The 27172-nt window shown below is 45.3% G+C and overlaps 1 protein-coding gene across 4 annotated transcripts in view; it reads left to right on the top strand.

Annotated features, from left to right (window-relative positions):
- NEMP1 (nuclear envelope integral membrane protein 1) overlaps positions 1-26966 on the top strand; it is a 57462-nt gene extending 30496 nt beyond the window's left edge. For 3 of the 4 annotated variants that reach the window (XM_040425709.1, XM_040425712.1, XM_040425711.1), the window contains exons 8-10: positions 9708-9881; positions 21189-21251; positions 25028-26966. In XM_040425709.1, the coding sequence (XP_040281643.1) occupies positions 9708-9881; positions 21189-21251; positions 25028-25238 (448 nt within the window). In that variant the 3' untranslated portion in view covers positions 25239-26966. The remainder of the gene's footprint in view (positions 1-9707; positions 9882-21188; positions 21252-25027) is intronic. The other variant, XM_040425710.1, reaches the window with a different exon arrangement.
- Positions 26967-27172: the final 206 nt, after the last annotated feature.

The raw sequence follows: 27172 nt of genomic DNA, 5'->3' as shown, positions 1-27172 counted from the left end.
GGCGGAACCCGCAGCCGGCTGGTGATGCAGGAGGTGAAGAGGATCCTCCAGTGGGCGGAGGCTCACGTTCCAATATTGTCTGCAGTGTACATCCCAGGGGTCGAAAACTGCACGGCGGACTTTCTCAGCCGAAACAGGGTGGATCCAGGAGAGTGGTCTCTGCATCCAGACGTATTCGAGGATGTCTGTCGCCGTTGGGGCCGCCCGGATGTGGACTTGATGGCGTCCATGCTCAACAACAAGGTTCCAACGTTCCTGGCCCGAGCTCAGGATCCGGAGGCGTACGGGGTGGACGCTCTGGTGTCTCTGTGGCAAGACTTCGCACTCCTCTGTCTTCCCACCACTGCCTCTACTCCCAAAGGTTCTTCGCAGGGTCGTGGCAGAAGGAATCCCGACCATCCTCATCGCCCCCTATTGGCCTCGCCGCGCCTGGTTCTCGGAGGTCACTCGGATGCTGGCGGACGTTCCGTGGCCTCTTCCTCTCAGGGAGGGCCTGCTGTCTCAAGGACCTCTCTTCCACCAGAATTTACAACCACTTCGTTTAACGGCGTGGCTGTTGAAACCGCCATCTTGAAGAGGAGGGCCTTCTCTGACTCTGTCGTGAAGACCATGATCAAAGCCAGGAAACCGGCTTCCTCCAGGATATACCATCGTACCTGGAAGGCCTTTCTTGCCTTTTGCGAGAAGATAGGCGTTTTTCCCCTTCATTTCTCCGTTCCCGGTGGTCCTCTCTTTTCTCCAGTCGGGTCTTGAGATAGGAATGTCCCTGAGCTCTCTGAAGGGTCAGGTCTCTGTTCTGGCCATTTTCTTTCAGCGCTCTCTGGCTCTGCTAGGTCCGGTGAGGACCTTCCTGCAGGGGGTGGCGCATTCTGTCCCTCTGTATGTCCCTCCTCTGCCCCCCTGGGATCTGAACCTGGTTCTGTCTTCTCTCCAGGCGGCTACTTTTGAGCCCCTGAGGGACATTTCCCTGAGTCTTCTCACCTGGAAGGTGGTCTTTTTGGTGGCCATCACCTCTATCAGGAGGGTATCGGACCTGGCCGCCCTTTCCTCTAAAGAGCCATTTTTGGTCTTCCACAAGGACAAGGTGGTACTGCGCCCAGTCCCTTCTTTTTTGCCCAAGGTGGTCTCCGCCTTCCATCTTAATGAGGACATAGTCCTGCCATCCTTTTGCCCCGCCCCGGCGAACCCTAAGGAGCGCGCTCTCCATTCTCTGGATGTTGTCCGTGCTTTACGGGTGTACCTGTCGGTTACTGCCCCGTTTCGCCGCTCTGACTCTCTTTTTGTGGTTCCCGAGGGGCCTCGTAAGGGTCTGGCGACCGCCAAGGCCACTGTGGCTCGGTGGATTCGGTCCACTATTGCCATGGCCTATAGGTCCTGGGGTAGGGTTCCCCCAGCGGGGGTTACCGCGCACTCCACCAGGGCGGTGGGGGCCTCCTGGGCTAGGCGCAATCGAGCCTCTACATCACAGCGTTGTAAGGCGGCCACCTGGTCGTCCTTACATACCTTTACTAAGTTCTACCAGCTGCACTCTGGCCTCGGCTGATGCTGCCCTAGGGCGCAAGGTATTGCAGGCTGTGGTTCCTGTTTAACCGTTGGACGTTTACCTCTGGAGGTGCTGGTCTTCCCCACCCCATGGACTGCTCTAGGACGTCCCATGGTCTGTGTCGCCCAATGGAATGGGCGAGAAAAGGAGATTTTTTGTGAAACTCACCTGTAAAATCTTTTTCTCGTCTTTTCCATTGGGGGACACAGCTCCCACCCATTCTTGTCTGTTACAGGAGGGGTTGGTTCTATTCTATTGGGACCTTATGGTTAACGCCCTGACGGCGGTATTCCTAGGTTCTGTTGTTCTTTGTTAATATTTGGTCTTTGGTCTCCTTCTCCTACTGCTTTTGCACGCACTGAGGTCCTCCTGTTGGAGCATGGGGTTATAGCCAGTGGAGGAGGAGCTGTTTTTTCTTATTTGCATAGTGTCTCCTCCTAGTAATGGCCTAAGCTATACCCATGGTCTGTGTCCCCCAATGGAAAAGACGAGAAAAAGATTTTACAGGTGAGTTTCACAAAAAAATCTCCTTTTTTCCCCACTCACTGCTGATTATTCAGTTACTTCTCTGGCTCTGAAGCTATCTGGTGAGTGGTTTCTCTGGTTATTGACTCTGGCTTTGGTTTTGGTTGTCTTCTTGTTCTTGTGCCCTGGCTTACGTTTACTGACCATTCTCGTGTTTCCCTATTCACCATTGCATAGTGTCACGGTATTTACTTAGGTTTTTTTTGCCCAACTGTGGGCAGTGTGCCCAGCCACCAGCTGCCCTGCTATTTAATACCTAGGAAAGGCTCTGCCAAAGTCCCCCTTCCTGCTGGAGGCAGGTGAAGAGTACCCCGTCCCTCAAGGGTGTTCAGAGTAGGGCTGAAACGATTACTCGATTGAATTAAGTAATTTGACAAAAAAAAAAAATCCTTGATGCATGTAATGTATTCTGACACATAGTCAGGTTATAGTGCACGTAATAGTGCACTATGACCCGACGCTGTGTGACGTCAGGACAACAGTGCAGTGTGCGGAGAAGACTATGGAGGAGCTTTGGAGCTGCGCCCCTACAGGAAAGGTAAGTACTGGCGCTGTGGAGATGGTGGCATTGTGGCGGGGGGTGGGGCAGCTGATGCCACTGGAGGGGGCGGGGGGTCTGATCTGATCTTTTTATTAGGTTTTTTTTTTTTGTAGTCAATCGTTAGATTAATAGAATACTCAATTACAAAAATAGTCGATAGCTGCAGCCGTAGTTCATAGTGTGACTGCTTGTGCAAAGTGTGTCTGGTACACCACATTTGTCTGTTTGGCTTTTTTGTTACATTGACATTACAGAATAATCAGCCTAATCTATGGATCCTGCTAAGCAGCTGGGTGATCAGATGGATAGTCTGTTAAATGTGTTTCAGGATCTAGCTATGACTGTGCGGCACCATACTCAGGCTTTTGCCCACTTAACTCCAGCAGCCTCAACTCTAAGATTGTTTTCTCGTCACATATTGTACTTCATGACAGTGGTAAAAATTCATAAAAAAATACCAAATTTACCCAAAATTTTTAAAAATTGGCAAATTTCCAAATTTCAATTTCTCTACTTTTTATAATAGATAGTAATACCTTCAAAAATAGTAATTACTTTACATTCCCCATATGTCTACTTCATGTTTGGATCATTCTGAAAATGACATTTAATTTTTTGGGGACATTAGAAGGCTTAGAAGTATGGAAGCAAATCTTGAAATTTTTCGGAAAATTTCCAAAACCCACTTTTTAAGCACCCGTTCAGGTCTGAAGTCACTTTGTGATGCTTACATAATAGAAACCACCCAAAAATGACCCCATTTTAGAAACTACACCCCTCAAGGTATACAAAACTGATTTTACAAACTTTGTTAACCCTTTAGGTGTTACACGAGAATTGATGGAAAATGGAGATGAAATTTCAGAATTTCACTTTTTGGGCAGATTTTACATTTTAATCAATTTTTTCCAGTAGCAAAGCAATTGTTAACAGCCAAATAAATATTCAATATTTATTACCCTGTGTTCGTAAACTGCTGTACGGGCACACGGCAGGGCGCAGAAGGAAAGGAACGCCATATGGTTTTTGGAAGGCAAATTTAGCTGAACTGGTTTTTAGATGCCATGTTGCATTTGAAGCCCCCCTGATGCACCCCTACAGTAGAAACTCAAAAAAGTGACCACATTTTGGAAACTACGGGATAAGGTGCCAGTTTTTTTGTTACTATTTTGGGGTACATATGATCTTTTTATTGCTCTATATTATGTTTTTTGTGAGGTAAGGTAACAAAAAAAATAGATGTTTTGGCACAGTTTTTATTTTTATAGCTTTTACCTGAGAGATTAGGTCATGTGACTTTTTTTATAGAGCAGATCGTTACGCACGTGGCAATACCCAATATGTGTACTTTTTGTTAGTTATTTAAGTTTTACACAATAATAGCATTTTTGAAACCGAAATAATATTTTAGGGTCTCATAGTCTGAGAGCCATAGCTTTTTTTTATTTTTTGACTGATTCTCTCAGGTAGGGTCTAATTTTTTGCAGGATGAGGTGACGGTCTGATTGGTACTATTTTGGGGGACGTACGCCTTTTTGGTCACTTAATGGCGTTTTTTTTTTTTTTTTTTTTTTTACGGTGTTCACCTGAGTGGTTAGGTCATGTGATATTTTTATAGAGCTGTTTGTTACAGACGCGGCGATACCTAATATGTATACTTTTTTTTATTTTTTTCACTTTAGCACAATAATAGCAGTTTTGAAGCAAAAAATTATCATTTTAGTGTCTCCATAGTCTGAGAGCCATAGCTTTTTTATTTTTTTGACCGATTCTCTTAGGTAGGGTCTCATTTTTTGCGGGATGAGGTGACGGTCTGATTGGTACTATTTTGGTGGCATATGCCTTTTTGATCACTTGCTGTTGCAATTTTTGTGATGTAATGTGACAAAAATTCCTTTTTTTCTACACTGTTTTTATATTTTTTATGGTGTTTATCGTACAGGGTGGATCATGTGATATATTTATAGAGCCGGTCATTATGGACGTGGCGATACCTAATGTGTGTTTTTTTTGTTTTTGTTTTTCTGTTTTTTATTATAAATTTTCTGATTTTATTACTTTATTAATTTTATTAAAAACACTTTTTTTTTTTACTTTACTTTATTTATGACATTCACTTTTGGGGGTCTGATCCCCTCTGCAATGCATTACAATACATCTGTATTGTAATGCATTGCCTGTTAGTGTATGACACTGAGTCATACACTAACAGGTTGCCTAGGAGACCCAGCCTGATGCTGGATCTCCTCGGCTCCCGTAGAAGGCAGTTCCCGATGCCGTGCAAGGCATTGGGCAGCCTCTGCACGGCTTTAGGCTGCCTTGTGTCGCATCGGGTCCCTGCCACAGCAGCGCGGGGACTCGATGCGATCGTTCACCTGACACAAACCTCTTCTATGTCGTGGTCAGCGCGGACCACGGCATAGAAGGGGTTAATCTGCCGGCATTGGCTTTTACAGCAATGCCAGCGGATACAGCAGGACAGCAGGGGCCCGGCTACCACTGACTGCCGGGCCCCTGCAGTGATCGCGCGCACAGCTCCAGTGCCCGCGCGATCACTATGACGTACTATTGCGTCAAATTGCGGGAACTCAGTGGTTCCCATGACGTAACAGTACGTGAAAGGTCGGGAAGGGGTTAATTTTCGTGAGAGCTACAAGTTATACTTCCAACTTAGACCCATATCCTAGCCAATGGGAGACAGGGACGAGCCTCCCTAGCATCGTCCCCGTCACTGCCTACCATTGGCTGCCATCGGCGCATGGGGAGAAGCACTGGTGTCCGTGTTGTGACCAGGAGCGGCGCAGGGAGTGGAGAGCCAGGTAAGTAAAATCAGTATGAGGGGCCTGGGCATATGGGGGAGGCATTTCCAGGCACTGATAACCCCTTTAAATGTTATATAAAGAATAGGGGCTAGAATAAGGTGGCTCCACCGTCTGACTTAATGGTAGCGGTGCACTTGCTAGGCTTCACCCAAGCGTATGTGTAAGTAATTGTATAAGAAAGGAGTAGCAGGCACTCGCTGGTAACACCTGGATTCTAGGGCTGAAACGATTACTCGATTAAATCGAGTAATTCGACACAAAAAAATCCTCGATGCGAAAACTGGAGCCCGGACTACATCGAAATGGATCATATGTAAATCACCTGCGATTTTTCTACTATAATATAATATAATCGCGAATAAACATACACCTTCGACTATATCTAATCGTTCAAATATTCGAAAATGATATTCGAATGTTCGTACTGTGGCAATGTTAGCATGATTTAATCGGTATCCACAGCATTTGATTGTATATATTCGAAAATTATATTCGAATGTTCGTGCTGCAGAAAAGTTACATATGCACACATACGAGCATCTACATTTTATTTATACAATCATAAAATCCATTAAAATATATAATAAAATAGATTCTAAAATACGTGAAGATCTGGTCAGTATGTACAAAGAACAGGAGGATCATACGAACAGGTAGTAATGAGGGTGGGGACCTTCCGCTGAGGGAAAAACGAGCTACTTATAGGCTATCCATTTCCCGTCGACGGGAGGCACCCACCCCTATATTTGTTCCTCATAAGAAGCCAAAGAGCTCCAATTCTGCATTTAAGCTTTTTGGTACTATGGAGTCAAATTCAAATATTCTCCGTGACTCCAAACGGGACATTCTGCGAACATGATTACCTCCTCTCCAATCATTTTCTACCTTTTCTATGGCTGCCAGATGGATCCTAATTATGGACAGTTTTAAAATGATTTGAAACTGTGTGTTTTTATATACCCTTTCTTTATATTTGAGATGTGTTCCGCGATACGGGTTTTAAATGTCCTTTTTGTGCGTCCCACATATTGCTTCTGGCATGGACACTCCAACACGTATATTACGCTGGTAGTGCAACATGTCAGAAATTCAGAAATAGGGTGGGTATGGGAATTCGTAGTTGATGTTACTTCTACGGTCTTCTTCGGGAATGATGTTATAGTGCAATTTGAGCACTTCCCACATCTAAAGAAGCCTGTTATATCTGCCCATTTTTGAATACTTTTTTATTTTGTTTTCTTTACCATTTTTTCTAATGGATGGTGCCACCTTTAAACCTAGGTTAGGAGCCCTAGAGAAGGTTATCTTGTGTATTGGGGGGACAAATGCACCTATTTTGTCTATTTGTATGTGGTGCCAGTGGTTCTGAATAATCTTTAGAATTTTTCTGTATTGTATGGTAGAACCATCCTCATTTGGTTGTCCTCCAGTGTTTGCTCTTTACGTTCCAAGTTATCCTCAAAGAAGGTTTTTCTATCTAAGGATCTTACTTTAGCCAATGATTGATCCAGCAGTTTTATTGGGTATTTTTTATTCACAAAAGATTGCTTAATTTTTTCTGCTTCCACCTCAAATGTCTCCTCGTCAGTGCAATTTCTCTTTATCCTATAGAATTGCCCTTGTGGAATATTTGAAAGCCATTTATACAAATGGCAGCTTGTGAACAATATATAGCCATTTTTGGCTGTGGGCTTCTGATAGGTATTGCATTTTAATTTGTCCTCATTTTTAATTATTTGGATATCTAGAAACTCTATAGTTTCCGAACAGACATTTGAGGTGAATCTCAGATTGTATGTGTTATTGTTGATTTCTTCTAAAAACTGTAGAAGTGCTTGTTCACCACTCTTCCATACAAAAATAACATCATCAATGTAACGTTGCCATAGTACCAGGTCCACCCCCAGCCTCGGAACAATGGAGTTGGATTCCCAATGTGCCACGAACAAATTTGCATAGCTGGGGGCGAACCTGGTACCCATGGCCGTTCCGCATATCTGCAGGTAGTAGTGGGAATCAAAGTAAAAATAATTATGGTCCAATATGAACTGTATACCTTCTGTTATAAAGTCAATCGGTTCCATATGTAACCTGCCTTCTTGGATCAACTGTGTTCTTGTGGCCTCAATCCCTTGTTTATGATCTATACAGGGATTGGACATCCAGGGTCCCTATGATCCAACTTGGATCATATTTTAGGTTCTCTATAGTTTTAATTATCTGGGTTGTATCTTTAATATACGACATAGGTTATTACAACCTAGGGTAAAATCTACTATCTATGTACTGTGACAGGTTAGCCGTTAGTGACCCTATGCCCGATTATAATGGGGCGGCTTGGTGGATTGTCTTTGTCCTTATGGGTTTTTGGCAGACAGTACAGAACCGGTATTCTCTGTTCTGTATTGCGAATAAAATGATATTCATTGTCTGATAAAATATCCTTTTCCAGTCCTTTGTCACAGTACATTGATAGTTCTTGATAAAACTGAGTCGTGGGGTTACCTTTTAATTTTTTTTATGTCAGTGTCCGATAATTGTCTATAGCATTCCTTGTTGTAGTTTAAAAGGTCCTGGATTACAATGGCGCCACCCTTGTCTGCCGGGTGTATAACAATCTCATGGGATTGTAATTCCTTAATCGCATCGATTTCCTTTTTGCTCAGATTATTTTGACTCTTTGGTCTATCATTTAATTTCCTTAAATCTGTTTCCACACATTGTCTAAATGCTGCTATCTCCTGACTTATCTCTTGACGGGGATATTTTTTAGACCTTTCTTTCAGATTTGTATGGACGTATATATCCTGTTTTTGATCCACACTTATGGGATTTTTTAAGAAATATTTTTTCAAACACAATTTCCTAATGTATTTCTCCACTCCAATATAGGTGTCAAATTTATTTAATTTTTTAGTAGGTGCAAATTTTAGTCCCTTGTTTAATAGATTTGCCTGTGCTGAAGTGAGAGTGATTGAACTTAAATTAATGATGGAATCATCTGTGCTGTCTACTGTTATCTGTTGTGGTGTTTTCTTCCTTCCTCACCTTCGTATCGGTTTCTTTGTTTTTTGTGTTTGTTTATTTGGTGTCTTTGTGCATACTTGTTCCTCAGCCGATATGGCGGTGATTTTGGTGCGTATGTCTCCTGTGTATATTGTTCCCTGTGATTCCGATCCTGTGATCGTTGTCTCAGATTGTATGAGTGATTGTATTGTGACCTGTGTCTTTTTACTGGTGATTGTGGTGTCCGTTGGCGCGGTGTCCGTTGGCGTGATCGTCCTTCGCGATGTGATTGTGGTGTTCTGTGTCGTATTCGTGTCCCGTGATGTGGTGGGGTTGCATCTAAAAAATGATGTTCTTCTAATATTTCAAATCTATTATTAATTGGGATCATTGGAATCTTTTGTACATTTGTCACCTCTGTAGTTCTTTTTTTTATTTGTGGTGGGTTGGTTCTTATAATTATTTTCCTCCTTTCTCTCCTTTAAATGTTAATTTCATATAATTCAACATGAAAAACTAGTTAATTTTGTAATTTACTTTGTTACAAAAATGCACCAGTTGTGAGATATCAACATCATTTAATGGTGCCTCCTGGTGTTTAGTCTGTATAGTAATATGCATGTCCACCTGCTGAGATGGTCGCACATGCTCAGTTCCATAGTAGTTCTTTAGTAAATGTGCGCCATGGTCTGCAGCTTCAAGTCTAAGGGTACTTTCACACTAGCGTTATTCTTTTCCGGCATAGAGTTCCGTCCTAGGGGCTCAATACTGGAAAAGAACTGATCAGGCATATCCCCATGCATTCTGAAAGGAGAGTAATCCGTTCAGGATGCATCAGGATGTCTTCAGTTCAGTCATTTTGACTGATCAGGCAAAAGATAAAACCGCAGCATGCTAGAGTTTTATCTTCGGCGAAAAAAACTGAAGTCTTGCCGGAACCGGCATTTTTCCCCATAGGAATGTATTAGTGCCGGATCCGGCATTGAAAATGCCGGATCCGTCCTTCCGGTAAAAATGTGAAAAAAGATACAAGACATTTGTGAGACGGATCCGCATCCGGATGCGTCTCACAAATGCTTTCAGTCACATGCGGATCTGGCGGGCAGTCGCAAGTGTGAAAGTAGCCTAAGTCTTCACATAGATAAAAGAGGTTTTAAGAGCACTATGGAGATTTTTTAGTTTTTTTTATTTAAGTTGAATGTGGATGATGAAGTCCAGAAGCATTTTGAAAAATTAATTTTCTGCAAATTTTCTCATTGGAAATATGTAGAATCATTGTTAAATCCAGAATGAAACCCGAGCCGCCTCGTCTATTGACGGAGGAAGAATTCAGGAAACAGGGGGAAGAGGAAACAAAAAAAGCTTTGGAAGACCTGCGGGAATACTGCAGTAGCCCAGATTTTCAAGCTTGGAAGGTGATTTCACGTATCCAGTCCCCAAAAAGGTAAACGGTCTGGATGTTGAGAACTTAGAAAGTGAGGCAATGGCCCCTACAGTACCATAATAGCAACAGGGGGTACACAATATTCATTATGAAGTCAGTTGTAAATTTAAGAATAGCTACAATGGGCGAGGTCAGGAAAATTGGATTTTTTGTACTCACCGTAAAATCCTTTTCTCGTAGTAGGCATTGGGGGACACAGCACCATGGGTATATGTCCAACTACCACTAGGAGGCGACACTAGACATAAAAAGTGTTGGCTCCTCCCCGTTGGGCTATACCCTCTCCACAGACACTAGGCAGCTCAGTTTGTACCAAAAGCAGTAGGAGAGAGAAGAAAGGCAAGGAACCAACAACTCCCGTACCGGGAAAGATCAAGAGACCAGCCCGGAGAAGCTGAAGTAAAACAACATAGGGAGGGATCTGTGTCCCCCAATGCCTACTACGAGAAAAGGATTTTACGGTGAGTACAAAAAATCCAATTTTCTCGTGCATGGCATTGGGGGACACAGCACCATGGGACGTCCCAAAGCAGTCCCCGAGGGTGGGAAGAACAACCATGCCACCTGTGGGCATACAGGTGCGGGAGAACCATGTGACCCAACAGGAGAAAAGCACGGAATAGGCAGGACGCCTCATAACAAGGGAGAAACTCCAAGGAGGCCACAGTGACGACTGCCAGCACCCCAGGACAAATGCCTGGGAGAAGGTCCCAAATGCAAGAAGAAGGCAAGGAACACCCAGCTCAGCCGAAGGCTGGAGTGAAAGTAGGACAGCATCGCGTATCGGATCTACCCAACATCCCAATTGTCTCAGGCGAAAGCACAAACACCCTGAGGTCAACCCCTGAAGGGCCAGGGGAGCAAGGGAAATTGGAACCACTGAAGGCCAAACGAGAGAGTGAAGCTATAGCAAGGCTCACATGTGAGTGGAGCAGGTCTCCTCTCACCGCAAAGCAGGTGAAAAAACTAAGCGCCCTATTGAAAGGAAAAGATCCTAAAGGCGCTAAGGGAAACAGCCAACCCCTGGAAGGGGAGGGGGTTGTAGGTAAAAACCAGGAAAAGAGAAAAGACAAGACCTGCATCCCCAACCAGGAGACGAGGAACGAGCCTCTGAGAAGCGCAAGACCGGAGAAACTCTGGCGAAACTCATTATCAGGGAAGAAGGGAACCAGATGCAAGCCCAGGAAATCTCAGCAGGGGCACACTGGAGAGAGGGAAGCCATAGCAAGGCTCACATATGAAGGGAGCAGGACTCCCCCCCCCCCCCCCCCCCCCCCCCCCCGCGAAGCAGGTGATAAAGATAAACGTCCAATTGGAAAGAGAAAACTCCCAAAGGCGCTAAGGGAAACCGCCAACCCTTGGAAAGGGAGGGGGTAGGAAGTAAAGGCCAGGTAAAAAGAAAAAAATAAGAGAAGACCTGCATCCTAAAACCAGGAGACGAGGAACGAGCCCCTGAAATAAAATAATCGCTGAGAAGCGCAAGACCGGAGAAAACTCCGGCCAAATAAAGTATCAGGGAAATGCAGGGCAAGGAAATCTCAGCAGGGACACACTGGACTGAGAGCCATGGGAGGAGAAGGAGAGTACTCCCAAAAGTCTAAGGAGGAAGGCTCTACAAACAGGGGGAGTCCCTCCCGAAGGATACCATAAGGTGGAAATGCAAACCGTAGCACTAAACCACTCAACACCAGGTACTTGAAGTGGGAGGATGGGAAGACAGACATGAACCCCATGAGGTCCAAAAGGCTATTGGAACCCGCAAGGGGAACAATCAACCCAGGCCCCTCCCAAACAACGATAATCCTACAGAATCTGTGTGATCAAATGAACGGGGACAGGGACTCCAGAAAGGAGTTACCCGCAATGGGCTCACAAGGAACCAGGAACTGAACCACCAGAGGACAACAAAAACCAGAATATCCAAGAAAAAATGAAAAGAACCACCCTGTGGGAAGGAATTGGCCATGGACAACTAGCCATTCCAAGAATAGTGGCTAGCAATCAGCATACATTGTCCCGGGGAGGGCAAATACAGCGGCTTGGGTTGTACCACTAAAACAACAGACGCCCATATGCATAAGGAATGGTGAAGTCGCTATAAAAGAAGCGGGGGTGACTACACGAAATGTAGAAACCAGCTGCGACCGACATACAGAAGGCTCCCAGGGGGAGAGAGTACCAGATGGGCGAGGACAATAGCAAGGTCCCAAAGGACTGCCCTCTGTTAGATAGTACAACTAAGCATAGATATAAGGGAAAACCCGGACCCAGAAGGAACTACGGAACCCTGTCCTATGTCAGAGCAATCAGCAGAAAATTCACCTACCAGGCAGGTGTGTGACGCTCAGTGGTTCTGTCCCTGACTCATCAGGGAGGACGTCCAGCGAGGAAATGTCGCTGACCCCAGGAGGATTCCGTGTGGCGGAGGACATCAAGTGATGGCCGAAAAACTACCGCAGCGGCCGGAGCTCAGCAAGCTACGTATCCCAACAAGGAGAAGATCCAGTGGAGATCACTGTACTCCACGAGGAATGGTCCGCCCTGTAATAGAAAACAGCGCGGATACTCCTTTATAATATGTGGAACGCGGAGTGCAGCCGAAAGTAGTATTTGATAAGGATGGCAATAGCAACCCTAGCACAAAAACCAACAACCACCAGGCCATGGTGTAGGGAGCGTGGTTGTATGTGGACCACCCACCAGATCAGAACAGATCAGTCATATACTGGGTACACCAGAAGTAGAAGTAGACCGACAAGGAGGAGGTTGGGCTGGCCCACCCCTGCCAGATATGGCTACCATATTCGTGCTGAACCAGGATGCCGAAAAGGGAAGTAACCAACATCCGCAGCACAGAGTAGAGCCCGGGGAAGGAAGCACCCAGTAATACAGAAAATGTATGGGCCACAGATTGCACCATAGGGCCCAGCACGTGGGTACTAAAAATACACGCCCAAAACCGAGGTAAAGTGGCTGCATGTTGCACACTAAGGAGGGTGGAAACAAAGCCACAGCATCCAGGAATGCGACCGCATTTGGAGGGTACAGGTCCTCAACCTGTAAGGTAGACATGAGGCTGTGTAGTGCAGAGGTACGACCAGACCGGTGCAATGGGTACAGCATCTGGAGATGGCCGAGGTACTAGGTCTAAGATTAGAGCGAAGGGTCCACATGGAGCACCCTAGGACCAGAGAAGTGCAACGGCTGCCACGTTAGCTATGGCACCTATATTTCGCTCGGGAAGGGAAAAATAGGGCCACACGGTACCACAAGGAACGACAGGTGCACACCACAACAAGGTAAGTGCAATGGCAACTGAAGAATGCCCTCTATTTCACCTAAAAAGAGGGAAATAGGGCCGCATGGCACACCATAGAGCCCGACAGGTGTAACGGCTGCACGTAGACAACGGACGCACGAAAATCGTGGCGATCCGATACGGAGGCTGGGAGAGGAGGCCCCATAGAGCAGCAGGGCTGACCTATCTAACCCCGGAAACAACAGTTCCCAAGAGGTGCTGCAGCAGCTATATAGTAGGCAGGAAACCTCATGCAGGTGGCAGGGCTGCAGGAGAATGCAGCAATAGAGAGGGGAGAGAGGGAAGGGGCCTGTGGAGCAATTCAGCCAGAGGCTGCCTACCGGACCCCAGGAGTTATGCAGCGCACCCAGCGCAGAAGCTGGCGACCGGAGATAGCAGGAGCCGACAGCCGGAGAAAGAACCGCCCCTCAGAGAGAGAGCAGAGAACCTGGGGCCGGCTTGGCAGGCAGAAGAGGCCCCTCCCAGGCTCCCCCCACGGAGGGGAGGAGACGGAGTAAGCCCGGGAAGAGAATAAAGTGGGCGGGGAGTTGCGGCCTAGTAGGCACAAAAAGCCAGGGACTAAAGTAATGGAGCGCGGCCGGGAGCGAACGGCCGCGACCGCGATAGTGCCCCAGAATTGCCGCGACAAACGGGGGCCAGGTGGGGGAGAGAGCTGAGGAAGAGACCCCCAGGGAGAGAAAAAAACGGAAGGCCAGGGGTTTCAGGGCCCAGGATACAGCTGAGAGAAAAAACCCACAAGCTATGTAGCAGAGGCAAGGCAGCTTATCAGAGGCAAGGCATTGTCCCACACAGCAATAATAGCTGTATCATGTATCCGGGTAGGGAACATGAGGGGGGAACGCGTCCAGGCCCGGGAAGGAGGGTGGGATCCCTAATCTAACATACTCACCCTCAGACGTCTTCAGGCGCAGCAGTAACCACCCCCTCGGCGGACTCAACACGGGAACCGTGGGACTGCCGGAATTCCACTGCGGAAGCAGATTTGGGGACTGGGTGGCTGCCAGGTACCTGAGTACGCGCCCGCAGGGGGGCAACTAAAGTGGAACACGATGGAGCCACCCCTGCCGCAGGCCGAAACCTGCAGAGAAAGAAAAAATGATTAAAGAAAAAATAAAATAAAAAAGTAGCAGGATGACCTGCACAAAAAAGCAGGTCAGGTCTGCGTCCTATGGACACTAGAACAAAACTGAGCTGCCTAGTGTCTGTGGAGAGGGTATAGCCCAACGGGGAGGAGCCAACACTTTTTATGTCTAGTGTCGCCTCCTAGTGGTAGTTGGACATATACCCATGGTGCTGTGTCCCCCAATGCCATGCACGAGAAAGTATGTACTGTCTAAATCTGCAGGCATAGACCATTTTAAGTTGATATAATGCACAAGGCAACGTCGCCAATATTAATTCTATCATGTAAAGCTATATTGAATAAGGTGGTCAAATCAGTTCTCTGAAATGGATGTAATTAGAGGGGGTGCAGAGGTAGTAGTTGTACCTGGGCACTGGCCCCAAAAAGTCCCCCTTTCCTAGAAGAATACTCCATCATAAATGGCACACGGTGGGTGGGGACCTTGTACAGATTTTGCATTGCAGCCCCTGAGCTTCAACTTACACCACTGCTATAAAACCTATGACTTTGCCAGTTTGAAGTGGAAATACTTAGGCCTCTTTCACACTTGCGTTGTTGGGATCCGGCGTGCACTTCCGTTGCCGGAGGTGCCCGCCGGATCCGGAAAAACGCAAGTGTACTGAAAGCATTTGAAGACGGAGCCGTCTTCAAAATGCTTTCAGTGTTACTATGGCAGCCAGGACGCTATTAAAGTCCTGGTTGCCATAGTAGGAGCGGGGGAGCGCATACTTACAGTCCGTGCGGCTCCTGGGGCGCTCCAGAATGACGTCAGAGTGCCCCATGCGCATGGATGACGTGATCCATGTGATCACGTGATCCATGCGCTTGGGGTGCCCTGACGTCACTCTGGAGCGCCCGGGGAGCCGCACGGACGGTAAGTATGCTGCTTCCCCGCTCCCCACTACACTTTACCATGGCTGCCAGGACTTTAGCGTCCCGGCAGCCATGGTAACCACTCTGAAAAAGCTAAATGTCGGGTCCGGCAATGCGCCGAAACGACGTTTAGCTTAAGTCCGGATCAATGCCTTTCAATGGGCATTAATCCCGGATCCGGCCTTGCGGCAAGTCTTCAGGATTTTTGGCCGGAGCAAAAAGTGCAGCATGCTGCGGTATTTTCTCCGGCCAAAAAACGTTCCGTTCCGGAACTGAAGACATCCTGATGCATCCTGAACGGATTTCTCTCCATTCAGAATGCATTAGGATAAAACTGATCAGGATTCTTCAGGCATAGAGCCCCGGCGACGCAACTCTATGCCGGAAGAAAAGAACGCAGGTGTGAAAGAGCCCTTAGAAAGTTCAAAATCTTATTGGATGCAAAAAAGAAAATATTTCTGGTTCCCATACATTGAGTTAGGTATGCACATTCATTATGTAATGCAGAAATGGGTGCGTTATTGCGATGTGGTTTTAGGTGCTGGACTATGGTTGTGGTGATTAGTACCTGTACAATATACACAGTCTATAAGTAGATGGCTGTAGAATATTGACATCTAGTGGTGAAGACTAGTACTTCATCTAATGGTTACCTTCAAATACCCTTTTGTAAGGACTTGTAGCAGGGAATTAAACAGCTAGCAAAATAATCTTCACACTTTTGACTTGCAAAGATTGAATTATAGCACCCAAACCCATATATTTTCTTAAAGTACACACTCAGACAAAAATAAAAAAATAACGCACCAAGGAGTTGTTAGACTGTCTAACTTTCTATGTATGAATGTAATGATATACAGTACAGACCAAAAGTTTGGACACACCTTCTCATTCAAAGAGTTTTCTTTATTTTTATGACTATGAAGGCATCAAAACTATGAATTAACACATGTGGAATTATATACATAACAAACAAGTGTGAAACAACTGAAAATATGTCATATTCTAGGTTCTTCAAAGTAGCCACCTTTTGCTTTGATTACTGCTTTGCACACTCTTGGCATTCTCTTGATGAGCTTCAAGAGGTAGTCCCCTGAAATGGTCTTCCAACAGTCTTGAAGGAGTTCCCAGAGATGCTTAGCACTTGTTGGCCCTTTTGCCTTCACTCTGCGGTCCAGCTCACCCCAAACCATCTCGATTGGGTTCAGGTCCGGTGACTGTGGAGGCCAGGTCATCTGGTGCAGCACCCCATCACTCTCCTTCATGGTCAAATAGCCCTTACTTTCAAAGTTTTCCCAATTTTTCGGCTGACTGACTGACCTTCATTTCTTAAAGTAATGATGGCCACTCGTTTTTCTTTACTTAGCTGCTTTTTTCTTGCCATAATACAAATTCTAACAGTCTATTCAGTAGGACTATCAGCTGTGTATCCACCTGACTTCTCCTCAACGCAACTGATGGTCCAAACCCCATTTATAAGGCAAGATATCCCACTTATTAAACCTGACAGGGCACACCTGTGAAGTGAAAACCATTTCAGGGGACTACCTCTTGAAGCTCATCAAGAGAATGCCAAGAGAGTGCAAAGCAGTAATCAAAGCAAAAGGTGTCTACTTTGAAGAACCTAGAATATGACATTTTCAGTTGTTTCACACTTGTTTGTTATGTATATAATTCCACATGTGTTAATTCATAGTTTTGATGCCTTCATAGTCATGAAAATAAAGAAAACTCTTTGAATGAGAAGGTGTGTCCAAACTTTTGGTCTGTACTGTATGTAAGTGATTACAATATTAGAGCGGAAGGATAGGTTTATTGGAGAAAACTGTACAACTGAAAAGACTCTCTAGTACCCTGTTGGGCTGCCTCTAGCCTGGGTACAAGATGAGATATGGTTGGACATGAAGGCATACATGTTCTGTATGGTATCCTGTGGCACATTTGCCCACCGATGTTACAGCTGGGCTTGTACATCCTGCAGAATGGTAGATTGCTGAAGCTGGTGTCTCAGCTGCTCCCATAAATGCCTGATTGGTGATAAATCTGGCGACCAGGCAGACCATGGAAGCGTTACAATCTAGCCGAGACAATCCTGAGAAACCCTTGCTGTCAGTGTCCGTGTCCCTTGTATCAATATTAGGGGTGACCAACTGTCGTATGCGATGGCTCCCCAGATCATTGCACCAACAGCTGGCCATTGTGTCGTTCGCATTAGCAGGAGGTGCTCAAACCCACATGCAGTTGTGCATATATATAGGGGAGCAAGTCCTGCACTTGTGGCCCGTTGCTAATGGCAATCCCCAGCAAAATGCATACAATGGAGGATGCCCGCGGCGAACCACAAGTACCACAATAGACATCCTACACAAGGTAACAAGTGCGGATGTCATAATTAATATAACAATATAACAAAACAATAACAAACACAGGTGCACTCTGCAGTCTCACTAAATCCTCAAACTGATTTTAAAATTGAGAGATTAGTCAACATGTCCTACGGTGTGGAACATGTCTAAGCCCGGACACCACGACAAGGTTTCTCAAGTAGCCCGGGACCCTACACTCTCCTACCTGAGCCGTATGGGCGATACCAGGAGCCAGTGGGCAAATTACAGGAGCATAAGGCCGACTCACAAACAACTCACCAGTTACCTCCAGCATGTGGCCATGCTTGCAATGGGAGGAGGGAGGAGTCTGTGAGTCCCACTCAAGACTTGCTGATATGTCCCAGGCCTCACAGGTGCACCTAAATGTGACCTGTAGATGGAAAACAGGCACATTTAAATAGGAGTTTATACACCTCCAGGAATCTATATATACAAACTAAGAATACAGGTTGGCATTAGCAGGAGGTGCTCAAACCCACATGCAGTTGTGCATATATATAGGGGAGCAAGTCCTGCACTTGTGGCCCGTTGCTAATGGCAATCCCCAGCAAAATGCATACAATGGAGGATGCCCGCGGCAAACCACAAGTACCACAATAGACATCCTACACAAGGTAACAAGTGCGGATGTCATAATTAATATAACAATATAACAGAACACTTGTGGTTCGCCGCGGGCATCCTCCATTGTATGCATTTTGCTGGGGATTGCCATTAGCAACGGGCCACAAGTGCAGGACTTGCTCCCCTATATATATGCACAACTGCATGTGGGTTTGAGCACCTCCTGCTAATGCCAACCTGTCTTCTTAGTTTGTATATATAGATTCCTGGAGGTGTATAAACTCCTATTTAAATGTGCCTGTTTTCCATCTACAGGTCACATTTAGGTGCACCTGTGAGGCCTGGGACATATCAGCAAGTCTTGAGTGGGACTCACAGACTCCTCCCTCCTCCCATTGCAAGCATGGCCACATGCTGGAGGTAACTGGTGAGTTGTTTGTGAGTCGGCCTTATGCTCCTGTAATTTGCCCACTGGCTCCTGGTATCGCCCATACGGCTCAGGTAGGAGAGTGTAGGGTCCCGGGCTACTTGAGAAACCTTGTCGTGGTGTCCGGGCTTAGACATGTTCTACACCGTAGGACATGTTGACTAATCTCTCAATTTTAAAATCAGTTTGAGGATTTAGTGAGACTGCAGAGTGCACCTGTGTTTGTTATTGTTTTGTTCCATTGTGTCGTTCCACAGTGAAGGCAGGGTTGAAGGGCTCACCATGAGGCCTCCATGCTCGAACCCAACTATCGTTGGATCCCAAGCAGAATCTGGATTAATCACTAAAGACCATACGGTTCCAGTCCGCAGCAGTCCAGGTTTATTGTTCAAGACACCACGGTAAACAAAGGTGATGTTGGCTGGCTGTAAGGACACGTAATGGGCGCTGACACACCATATTTCCTTTTGCAAAGTGCCTGGAAATGATTCAGCCAGAGACAGGGGTGTGTAATGAAGGTGCCATCCGTGTCTGGATGGGCAATGAAACTTTGGGAGCTGCTAGTGCCTGTTGGCTGATCAAACAATGCTCCCTACTGGTGGTCTGTCTCGGCTATCCAGAGCCTGTTCGCTGTTTATTCATGCCATCACGTAACCACTGTTCCTCATGCCTCCCAACTAGGCATGCGCAGTAAAGGGCTGCTGTAGCGCGATCCCGGCTCCGGCTCGTAAACTCAGCCGGCTTCAGTTTCGCTACTGCGCATGCGCCCGGCATCTTCTGTAACTGTGCTAGTATGTAAGGCTGGCGGGCGCATGCGCAGTAGCGAAACTGAAGCCGGCTGAGTGTACGAGCCGGAGCTGGGATCGCGCTACAGCAGCCCTTTACTGCGCATGCGGGCTCGCAGCGCGGTCCCGGCACTGAGATCCGGCTTGTCAATAAAGACGGGAGGCGGGGAGAACAGTATTGGAGACGCCTAGGCCGCTGCCCCCTTGACTTCAAACCTAACTTGAAGCAGGGGGCAGCGGCTGAATAAAACATTGATTTCTCAAGGAGGCTAGATGCGGCTAAACGATGAAAAAGTGCATTAGGAAACTACTATGCAGCACTATAAGGTACTATTAACAGCTTAGTAAGCGTTTTTTTGGTGACAGGTTCCCTTTAAATAAGTGTTTATGACTTCTTAGTAATTTAGAGATAAGGGTCATTAGATGAGCAGTAGGATTCACACAGCTAGACAAATAGTTAACCCTTTTGTGACTGAACTTCTGAATATTGTTAATAAAGACCAATTGAAAATAAATATTTTTAGCCCAAAATGTTTAAAATACAATCATAAAAATAAAATTGCACCCAATGGTGTACATAGCCTTTAAGTAGAAAAATAATTCACCCCCCCCATACCCCAATCCAAAGGGCACATATCCTCCCTGAATGGTAGGCGAGTGATAACCTGAAGAGGAGTTCCTGTATCCCCCTGGGATCATTGGAGGCTTTGTACAGGAGAGATGAAAGTGACAGACTGCGGTCTAAATTTCTGATGTCGCATGCAGTTTCCCTTCCCTTCTACTGATGCACAGAACCAGGAAGCAAAACTTTTCATGCTGCTGCCCAAATTCAAGCGAGTGCTGCACTTAGCTTTTCAATTTATATCAGATAATCTGAGATTCAGGGCTTAATATGATATCAAAATCGAAATCTATGTCCCTAGACAGCAAGTGTTTAAAATCAAACCTATTAAATACTTCCATCTGGCTCAAATCCAGGATTGGTTTTCATGAAATGGAAGGTTCTGCATGTACTCGTAGTAAAGTGTCCTAACACTTTATGGTGCCTGTACATGGTGCGGTCTGGTCCCAGGATCTGCATAAGGATTACCGTTAGAGGTTTTCCAAGATCTTCATACTGATGACCTGTCCTCTGGATAGGTCATCAGTATCTGATTGGTGGGGGTCCAGCATCCAGACCCCCGCTGATCAGACACAAATACTTCTGTGAGCAGCTTTTTCTAGGCAAGTGAATGGGGCTGAGTGTGATACCAAGCACAACCACTATACATTGCACAGCGCTGTTCTTGGTAAGCTGTGAGAAGGCGGCAAACAGCTGATTGTCATGGGTCGCGGGTGTCAGACCCCCACCAACCAGATACTGATGACCTATATAGAGGATAGGTCATCAGTATAAAGTTCTCGGAAAACCATTTTAATTGGCGGGTCACACCTATACTTGCTGGGCTCTACTTGTACGAGCAAGTACAGGTGCAGCCTGGCAGTGACTGGTAATCTGCTGCGGATTCTGCGGCTGAACTGTGTCGTGTACGGGTAGCCCTAAACTGAGTTGTTTTTGTCTTTCTCGGTTTTCATTAAGTATGTGTATTCTCTGGGTGGGGAGAAGAAGAGGAGACATTATTTGAATCAATGAAGACTTGTAGCCTTTTGCTCATCCTTTGTTCAGTAGTATGAAACATAGTCCCCAGAACATGAGTCTACATGAAGCATAGCCACAAGTGTTATCTTTATTTTATTTTTTATTTTTAATATTAAATGTATGAAGAGAACTAATAACCATCTTTACTAAGCAGTGAGATTTACTTTGTAAACATCTTATTGCTCGCTAGGTCAGAATATTCAAGGACCATGATGTCCCTCACTGGAAAGAGAGAAGAGGAAGGGAGGACATGGTACTTACTTTTTGAATTGAGGCATTTGTCGTCCTTTAGTTAGATTGTATGTGTCGGTACCATCATGCACATTCTACCAATGTATACATGTAGCTTTATTATGCTACATGATCCTAACCGTATATAGCTCCAACATATTCCGCAGCGCTTTAAGGTCAGGGGGTCCATGTACAAAAAAAAATCATACATTACACAGCATCAAACAAATCAACAATTAAGAGGAACGAGGGCCCTGCCCACAAGAGCTTACAACGTATGAGGAGATAGATGAGATACAGAAGGTAACAAGTGCATGTTTCACACCATGATCCAGCCACCTTAACACAATAGGGGAGTAGATAGAAAGCTGGATGAGCCCGTCACCAGCTGATATCTGTAGTGCATGGGGTGTGCTGGATGATGGATCAGACTTTGAAGGATGAGATAGAAGAGGGGGGTGTATAGAGAAAAGTTAGATGTGATAGGTCACCCTAAAAAGATGTGTTTCTTAGGCAACGCCTAAAATTGTGCGTGTTGGGAATTAACCAAATTGCTTGAACCTGCATGAAGAGAAGCCTAAGACAGTGATGGCAAACCTTTGAGACTGAGTGCCCAAACTGCAACCCATAACCCACTTATTTATTGCAAAGTGCCAACGCGGCAACTTACCCTGAATACTACAGTCCAATATAGTGCATCTTCCATGTACTTTATCATTTAGCTATAATAGCCTGCCTACTTTCAATGCACTGCCTGTGCTGTTTATAGCATGCCCTGTACTGATGAATGGCAGAAAAAGTCTAAGGCATATTGGTACACAATTGACTTTTTCCAGGGTGTGGGTGCCCACAGAGAGGGCTCGGAGTGCCACCTCTGGCACCCATGCCATAGGTTTGCCATCACTGGGCCAAGACGACTTCAGCCCCATCGGAGTAGTCTTCACCATACCAGAGAATCTGCATGCACTTATTCGCTGGGTTTTAACCCATAAGTATGCTAAGAACCAGTAAGGGTTTATAAAACTGTATACTGTTGGTGAGTAGAGATGACATTTTATGATTTTTGTTGCCTGAGTTAATGCAGATCCTGCTTTCCTTTGGATTGGTGAATCAGTTTGTTAGCATTAAGAAGATAATAGGCAGATTTTCCCATTATATTCTATAGACTGGCAGATCAGCCTAAAATCTCTATCAGTGGTCATGTTTCTGCTTGAAGCATTTTCCTCAATAATAATTCATGTATGTAGCTATACATCCTAGTATAAAGGCATGAGTGAATCTGAGATCTAGGTACCTACTGAGCCAGGTGAGGACTTAAACTACCGTATTGTTCGGCCTATAAGACGCACTGGCCCATAAGACGCACCTAGGTTTTATAGGAGGACAATAAGAAAAAAAATGTTTCATTAGACCTCAGGTCAGACCAGCAATCAGACCCCCAATCAGACCTCAGCTCAGACCCCAATGTGAATGACCCCCAATCAGATCTCAGATTAGAGCCCCATACCTCTCATCAGCCCCCATATGCCTCTTATCAGTCCCCAGCAGCCCCCATTGCCTCTCATAATTGCCTCATATCAGCTCCCATTGCCTCATAGCAGCCCGCAGTAGCCCCATTGCCTCTCATGTTAGCCCCCATTGCCCCAGATCAGCCCACAGTAGCCCTATATTGCCCCAGATCAGCCCCCAGCAAACCCATATTGCCTCATGTTTTATAAAATAAACACTTACCTCTCCTGCTCCGGATGCCGCCGCTCCTCACCTACATCGCGATCCTCTTCATCCTGCTGTCGGCTTCCATAATGAAGCACTCATTAGTATTCACCCCATAAGACGCAGGGGCATTTTCCCCATTCAAAAACCCGCACATCTTGGCACACATTATTTAAGAACATTCCAAGGCCTAGCCAGAGCAGGTTCGGTGTCTCATGGCCTCACAGATTTAGTATAGTTCACACACCAGCTTATTTTCTAGATTTTCTGTTTTGGCACTTGATATGCCTGAAGACTTGACAAATTTATTAAGAGGATGTGCCTCTTACAGAAGAGCACTGTAGATTAAGACCAGATCATGAAACACTGATCTTTAGTGAATTCCCGTTATGTATTTGTATATGTTTGACATATCCGCTCGCAGCAGTGCCGATCACTATCTTCTTTGTTTTTGCTGTATTTGCATGTGTCCTTGCCATGGCACACAATTGCCATGCACTGTGCTGTGGTGTACCTCCCAGCGGCACCATTATCCTATCATGTCAATGTACCCTAAGAAATGTGTACCCCCTTAGACTACTCCCCCCACACACACACACACTTCCATCCATGTAGTGACAGCATGTTTTGCCCTCCTGTCCTCACACAGCAGTCCCAGCTTAGAGGCCTCGGTCCCCCATCCAATCAGAACACAACTACACCTCCCTTTAGTATTCACAGTTCTGCCTCCCCTCCCATAGTAGTCAAAACAGGAATGCTTCTCTTAAAGGGTTTGTCTCACCTCAGTAAATATAATGTATTAAGTAGAAAAAGTTAATACCAGGCACTTACTAATGTATTGTGATTGTCCATATTGCCTCCTTTGATGGCTGGATTAATTTTTCAATCACATTATACACTGCTCATTTTCATGGTTACAGCCACCCTGCAATCCATCAGCGAGGACCGTGCTTGCACACTATAGGAAAAAGCACCAGCCTATGTGCGCCCAATGGTTCTGGCCACCAGTGAGGCCGGCACTTTTTGCTATGGTGTGCAAGCACGACCCTCACTGATGGATTGCAGGGTGGTCATAACCATGGAAACGAGCAGTGTATAATGTGATGGAAAAATAAATCCAGCCAGCAAAGGAAGCCATAGGGATAAAAACAATACATTAGGGGTTCTCCGTGAATTAAGAAAATAAAAATGCTGAAAATACTTAAATATGAATTTATTATAAATACATATTCCCAAATACCTTCCATTAGTTAAAATAGCTTGTTTTGTCTAGGAGAATTAAAGTGGCAGTCATCCTATTAGTACACACAAAACCTGCCCTAATCACACAGCAGAGCAAGTTCTTTCCAACACTGGGGCTAAAGAGCTGCCTCATCCTCCTGTCTACTCTGCTTATCAGGCATTGTGATACTGAAAACAGGTGAATCTCTGTAGGAGTGGAGTTCTTGAGGAGACATGAAGTACAGACTATGGTAATGGAGACTGCATACAAGAGCTGCTGCTCATTAGCCACATCCCAATCTCCTCTCTGTATTTCATGTCTCTTTATGAACCCCATTCCTACAGAGATTCAGCTGAAGATCTTATCATCTGTACTCAGGATCACAATCCCTGACAAGTAGAACAGAGAGGAGGATGAGGCAGCTCTTTAGCTTAGTGTTTCTAAAGTAACTGGTCCTGCTCTGTGATTAGGACAGGTTTTGTGTGAACTAATAGGACGGCGACCATTTTATTTTTCCTTATGATTGCTCCCTAGACAAAACAAGCCATTATAACTAATGAAAGGTAGTTGGGAATATATTTATAATAGAGTAATATTTAAGTATTTTCAGTCATTTTGTTTTCTGAATTCCCGGAGAACCCCTTTAAGCTTTCTGCCTTAGTCTCAGTTAACAGGAATGGTCTGGAGAGATTGGTGCAGGGGCTGGATGTTGTCAAAGTTTTACGTTTTATGGACACACTGAGATTCCTTAATGGTACCAAACTTTGTGAAAAGCTTTTGCCTTCGTTTCTTACAGTATAGCACACTTTATCTTGTAGCTTTGAAAATTCTAACAAAATGTATTGTTTTTGTGAAACCCCCAGGTTCGCTGATTTTGTGGAAGGTTCGTCTCACTTGAACTCAAATGAGGTTTCTCTTCACGAACATGAGTATGGCATTGGAGGATCTTACTTTGAGGAAGAGCTCTTTGACGATGAAGAGGAGGATGCAGACATTGAAGGTGACTGTGACGAGTCCTACTCCAATTTTCATCGACAACTGCCTAATAACATAGTTAGGTCACCGCACCATTGAGACTTCTAGGGAAATCCCTGGCTCCTAAGCCCTAAGATTTATTTCACACTTCGTCTGCGCTGTTCCTGGCCGCACAGGTATTTGAGCCAGCTACTTGACAGGGATCCGGAGCCTCATAAAAGAAGTTTACCAAAAAAAGTACATCAGTGTCCTGATTATTCCCCAGAAAATTCAGCACTTTTTACACAGCTATGCAATATCCAACCAGCAGAAGAGACTAAAGTGAAGAGGGAGAAGGCATGTCCCATCTTATTTTAACTGTATATTGTTGTGTCTTGAACACAGCAGCTCCATATGTTGGTGTATGTTTTGTTTGCTGCTGTTGGTTTCCTTTTTTTGTGTGATTTTTCTCAAACATGCTAAATCTTGTCTCTACACACTCTTTTTCCTTTCTTTCAAGATTCCTTTTTCCCATGTAATAAAACCATAGTTGAGACACCCTAACGTAAGGGCTATGTACCTTATCACTGCAATGCCCATATATATATTCTGTGTACTGCCCTGTCTAACATTGGTACACAGTCAGCAATGAGTGCGTGTCAGAGTATGCCCACTATCAGCACTCACTGCTGACAATGTACCAATGTTAGACAGGGCAGTACACAGAATATATATATATATACTGCGCTGTCCTTATTGCCTCCCTCATATATATATAAAGCTGGCGCTATATATAAATTTATATTCTAGACAGCTTTATATATATGAGGGAGGCAATAAGGACAGCGCAGTGAGTGAGGGATGTCTTCACTATTCAGTTCTGTGCTAAAGTATGTTTATTATCAATAGCCCTACACATTTTAATGTCTAATTTTACTGCCAGATTCCAACTTAATTTTTATTTTTTATTTTTTTTGGGAGGGGGGCGGGGGGGGGGGGTTAGGATTTGTATGGATCTTTGTGACACATCAGCCACTTGTTGACCTCAGCTGTGAATAACAATCAGAATGAACGTTGATATTTTAAGGGCATCTGTCAGCAGATTTGTACCCATGAAATTGGCTGACCAGTTACATGTGCGCTTGGCAGCTGAAGGCATAGCTGTTGGTCCCATGTTCATATGTGTCCACATTGCTGAGAGAAATAAACTTTTAATATATGCAAATGACCCTCTAGGAGCAACAGGGGCGTTGCCATTGCGCCTAGAGGCTCTGCACTTTGCGGGGAAAGGTGCAATGAAGTTTATACTGCCTGGCCCTGTCAAATCAAGGGCAAAGGGTGCGGCAGTTGCAGAGAGGGCTGAGCCTCTAGTGTAAGGGCAACTCCCCCGTTGCTAATAGAGGCTCATTTGCATATATTAAAACATTGTTTTTCTCACTAATGCGGACACATATGAACACGGGACCAACACGGAGGCCTTCAGCTGTCAAGTGCACATGTAACAGGTCAGCCAGTTTCATAGGTGCAAATCTGCTGACAGATGCCCTTTAACACCTAGCAAAAACTATAATTTCTGTTTTTAATTTCTTGCTCCGTTTTCAGCCATGTATGTGAAAATCTATTACTGTCCACATTGGACATTATGCAGCAGCTGTTATATTATTGGGCAACACAAATGTGAAAAAAAAAATCACAGAATGAAGTTAGACTCTAAGGCTCCAGTCACACGTCTGCAATTGTGGTCCGCATCTGTTCCGCAATTGTGCAGACCCATTCATTCTCTATGGGGACGGAATGGATGCGGAGAGCACACTATGTGCTTTCCGCATTTCTGGAGCGCGCAGCCGATCTTCCGGTCCGCGGCTCCGGAAAAAAAATTAGAACATGTCCTATTCTTGTCCGCAATTGCGGACAAGAATGGGCATTTCTATGGGGGTGCCGGCCGGGTGTATTGCGGATCCGCAATACACTACGGACGTGTGAATGGACCCTTTGGCTGGAACTGCGTACGTTGTTTCTGGGCCTAACATGGTAGTGTATGTAAAAGAGGGGCG

Source organism: Bufo bufo, chromosome 3 (genome assembly GCF_905171765.1).
Source record: "Bufo bufo chromosome 3, aBufBuf1.1, whole genome shotgun sequence".
NCBI classification, from domain to species: domain Eukaryota; kingdom Metazoa; phylum Chordata; class Amphibia; order Anura; family Bufonidae; genus Bufo; species Bufo bufo.
The sequence above is the reverse complement of the archived record's forward strand: the minus strand, read 5'-3'. Positions and strand labels throughout refer to the sequence as shown.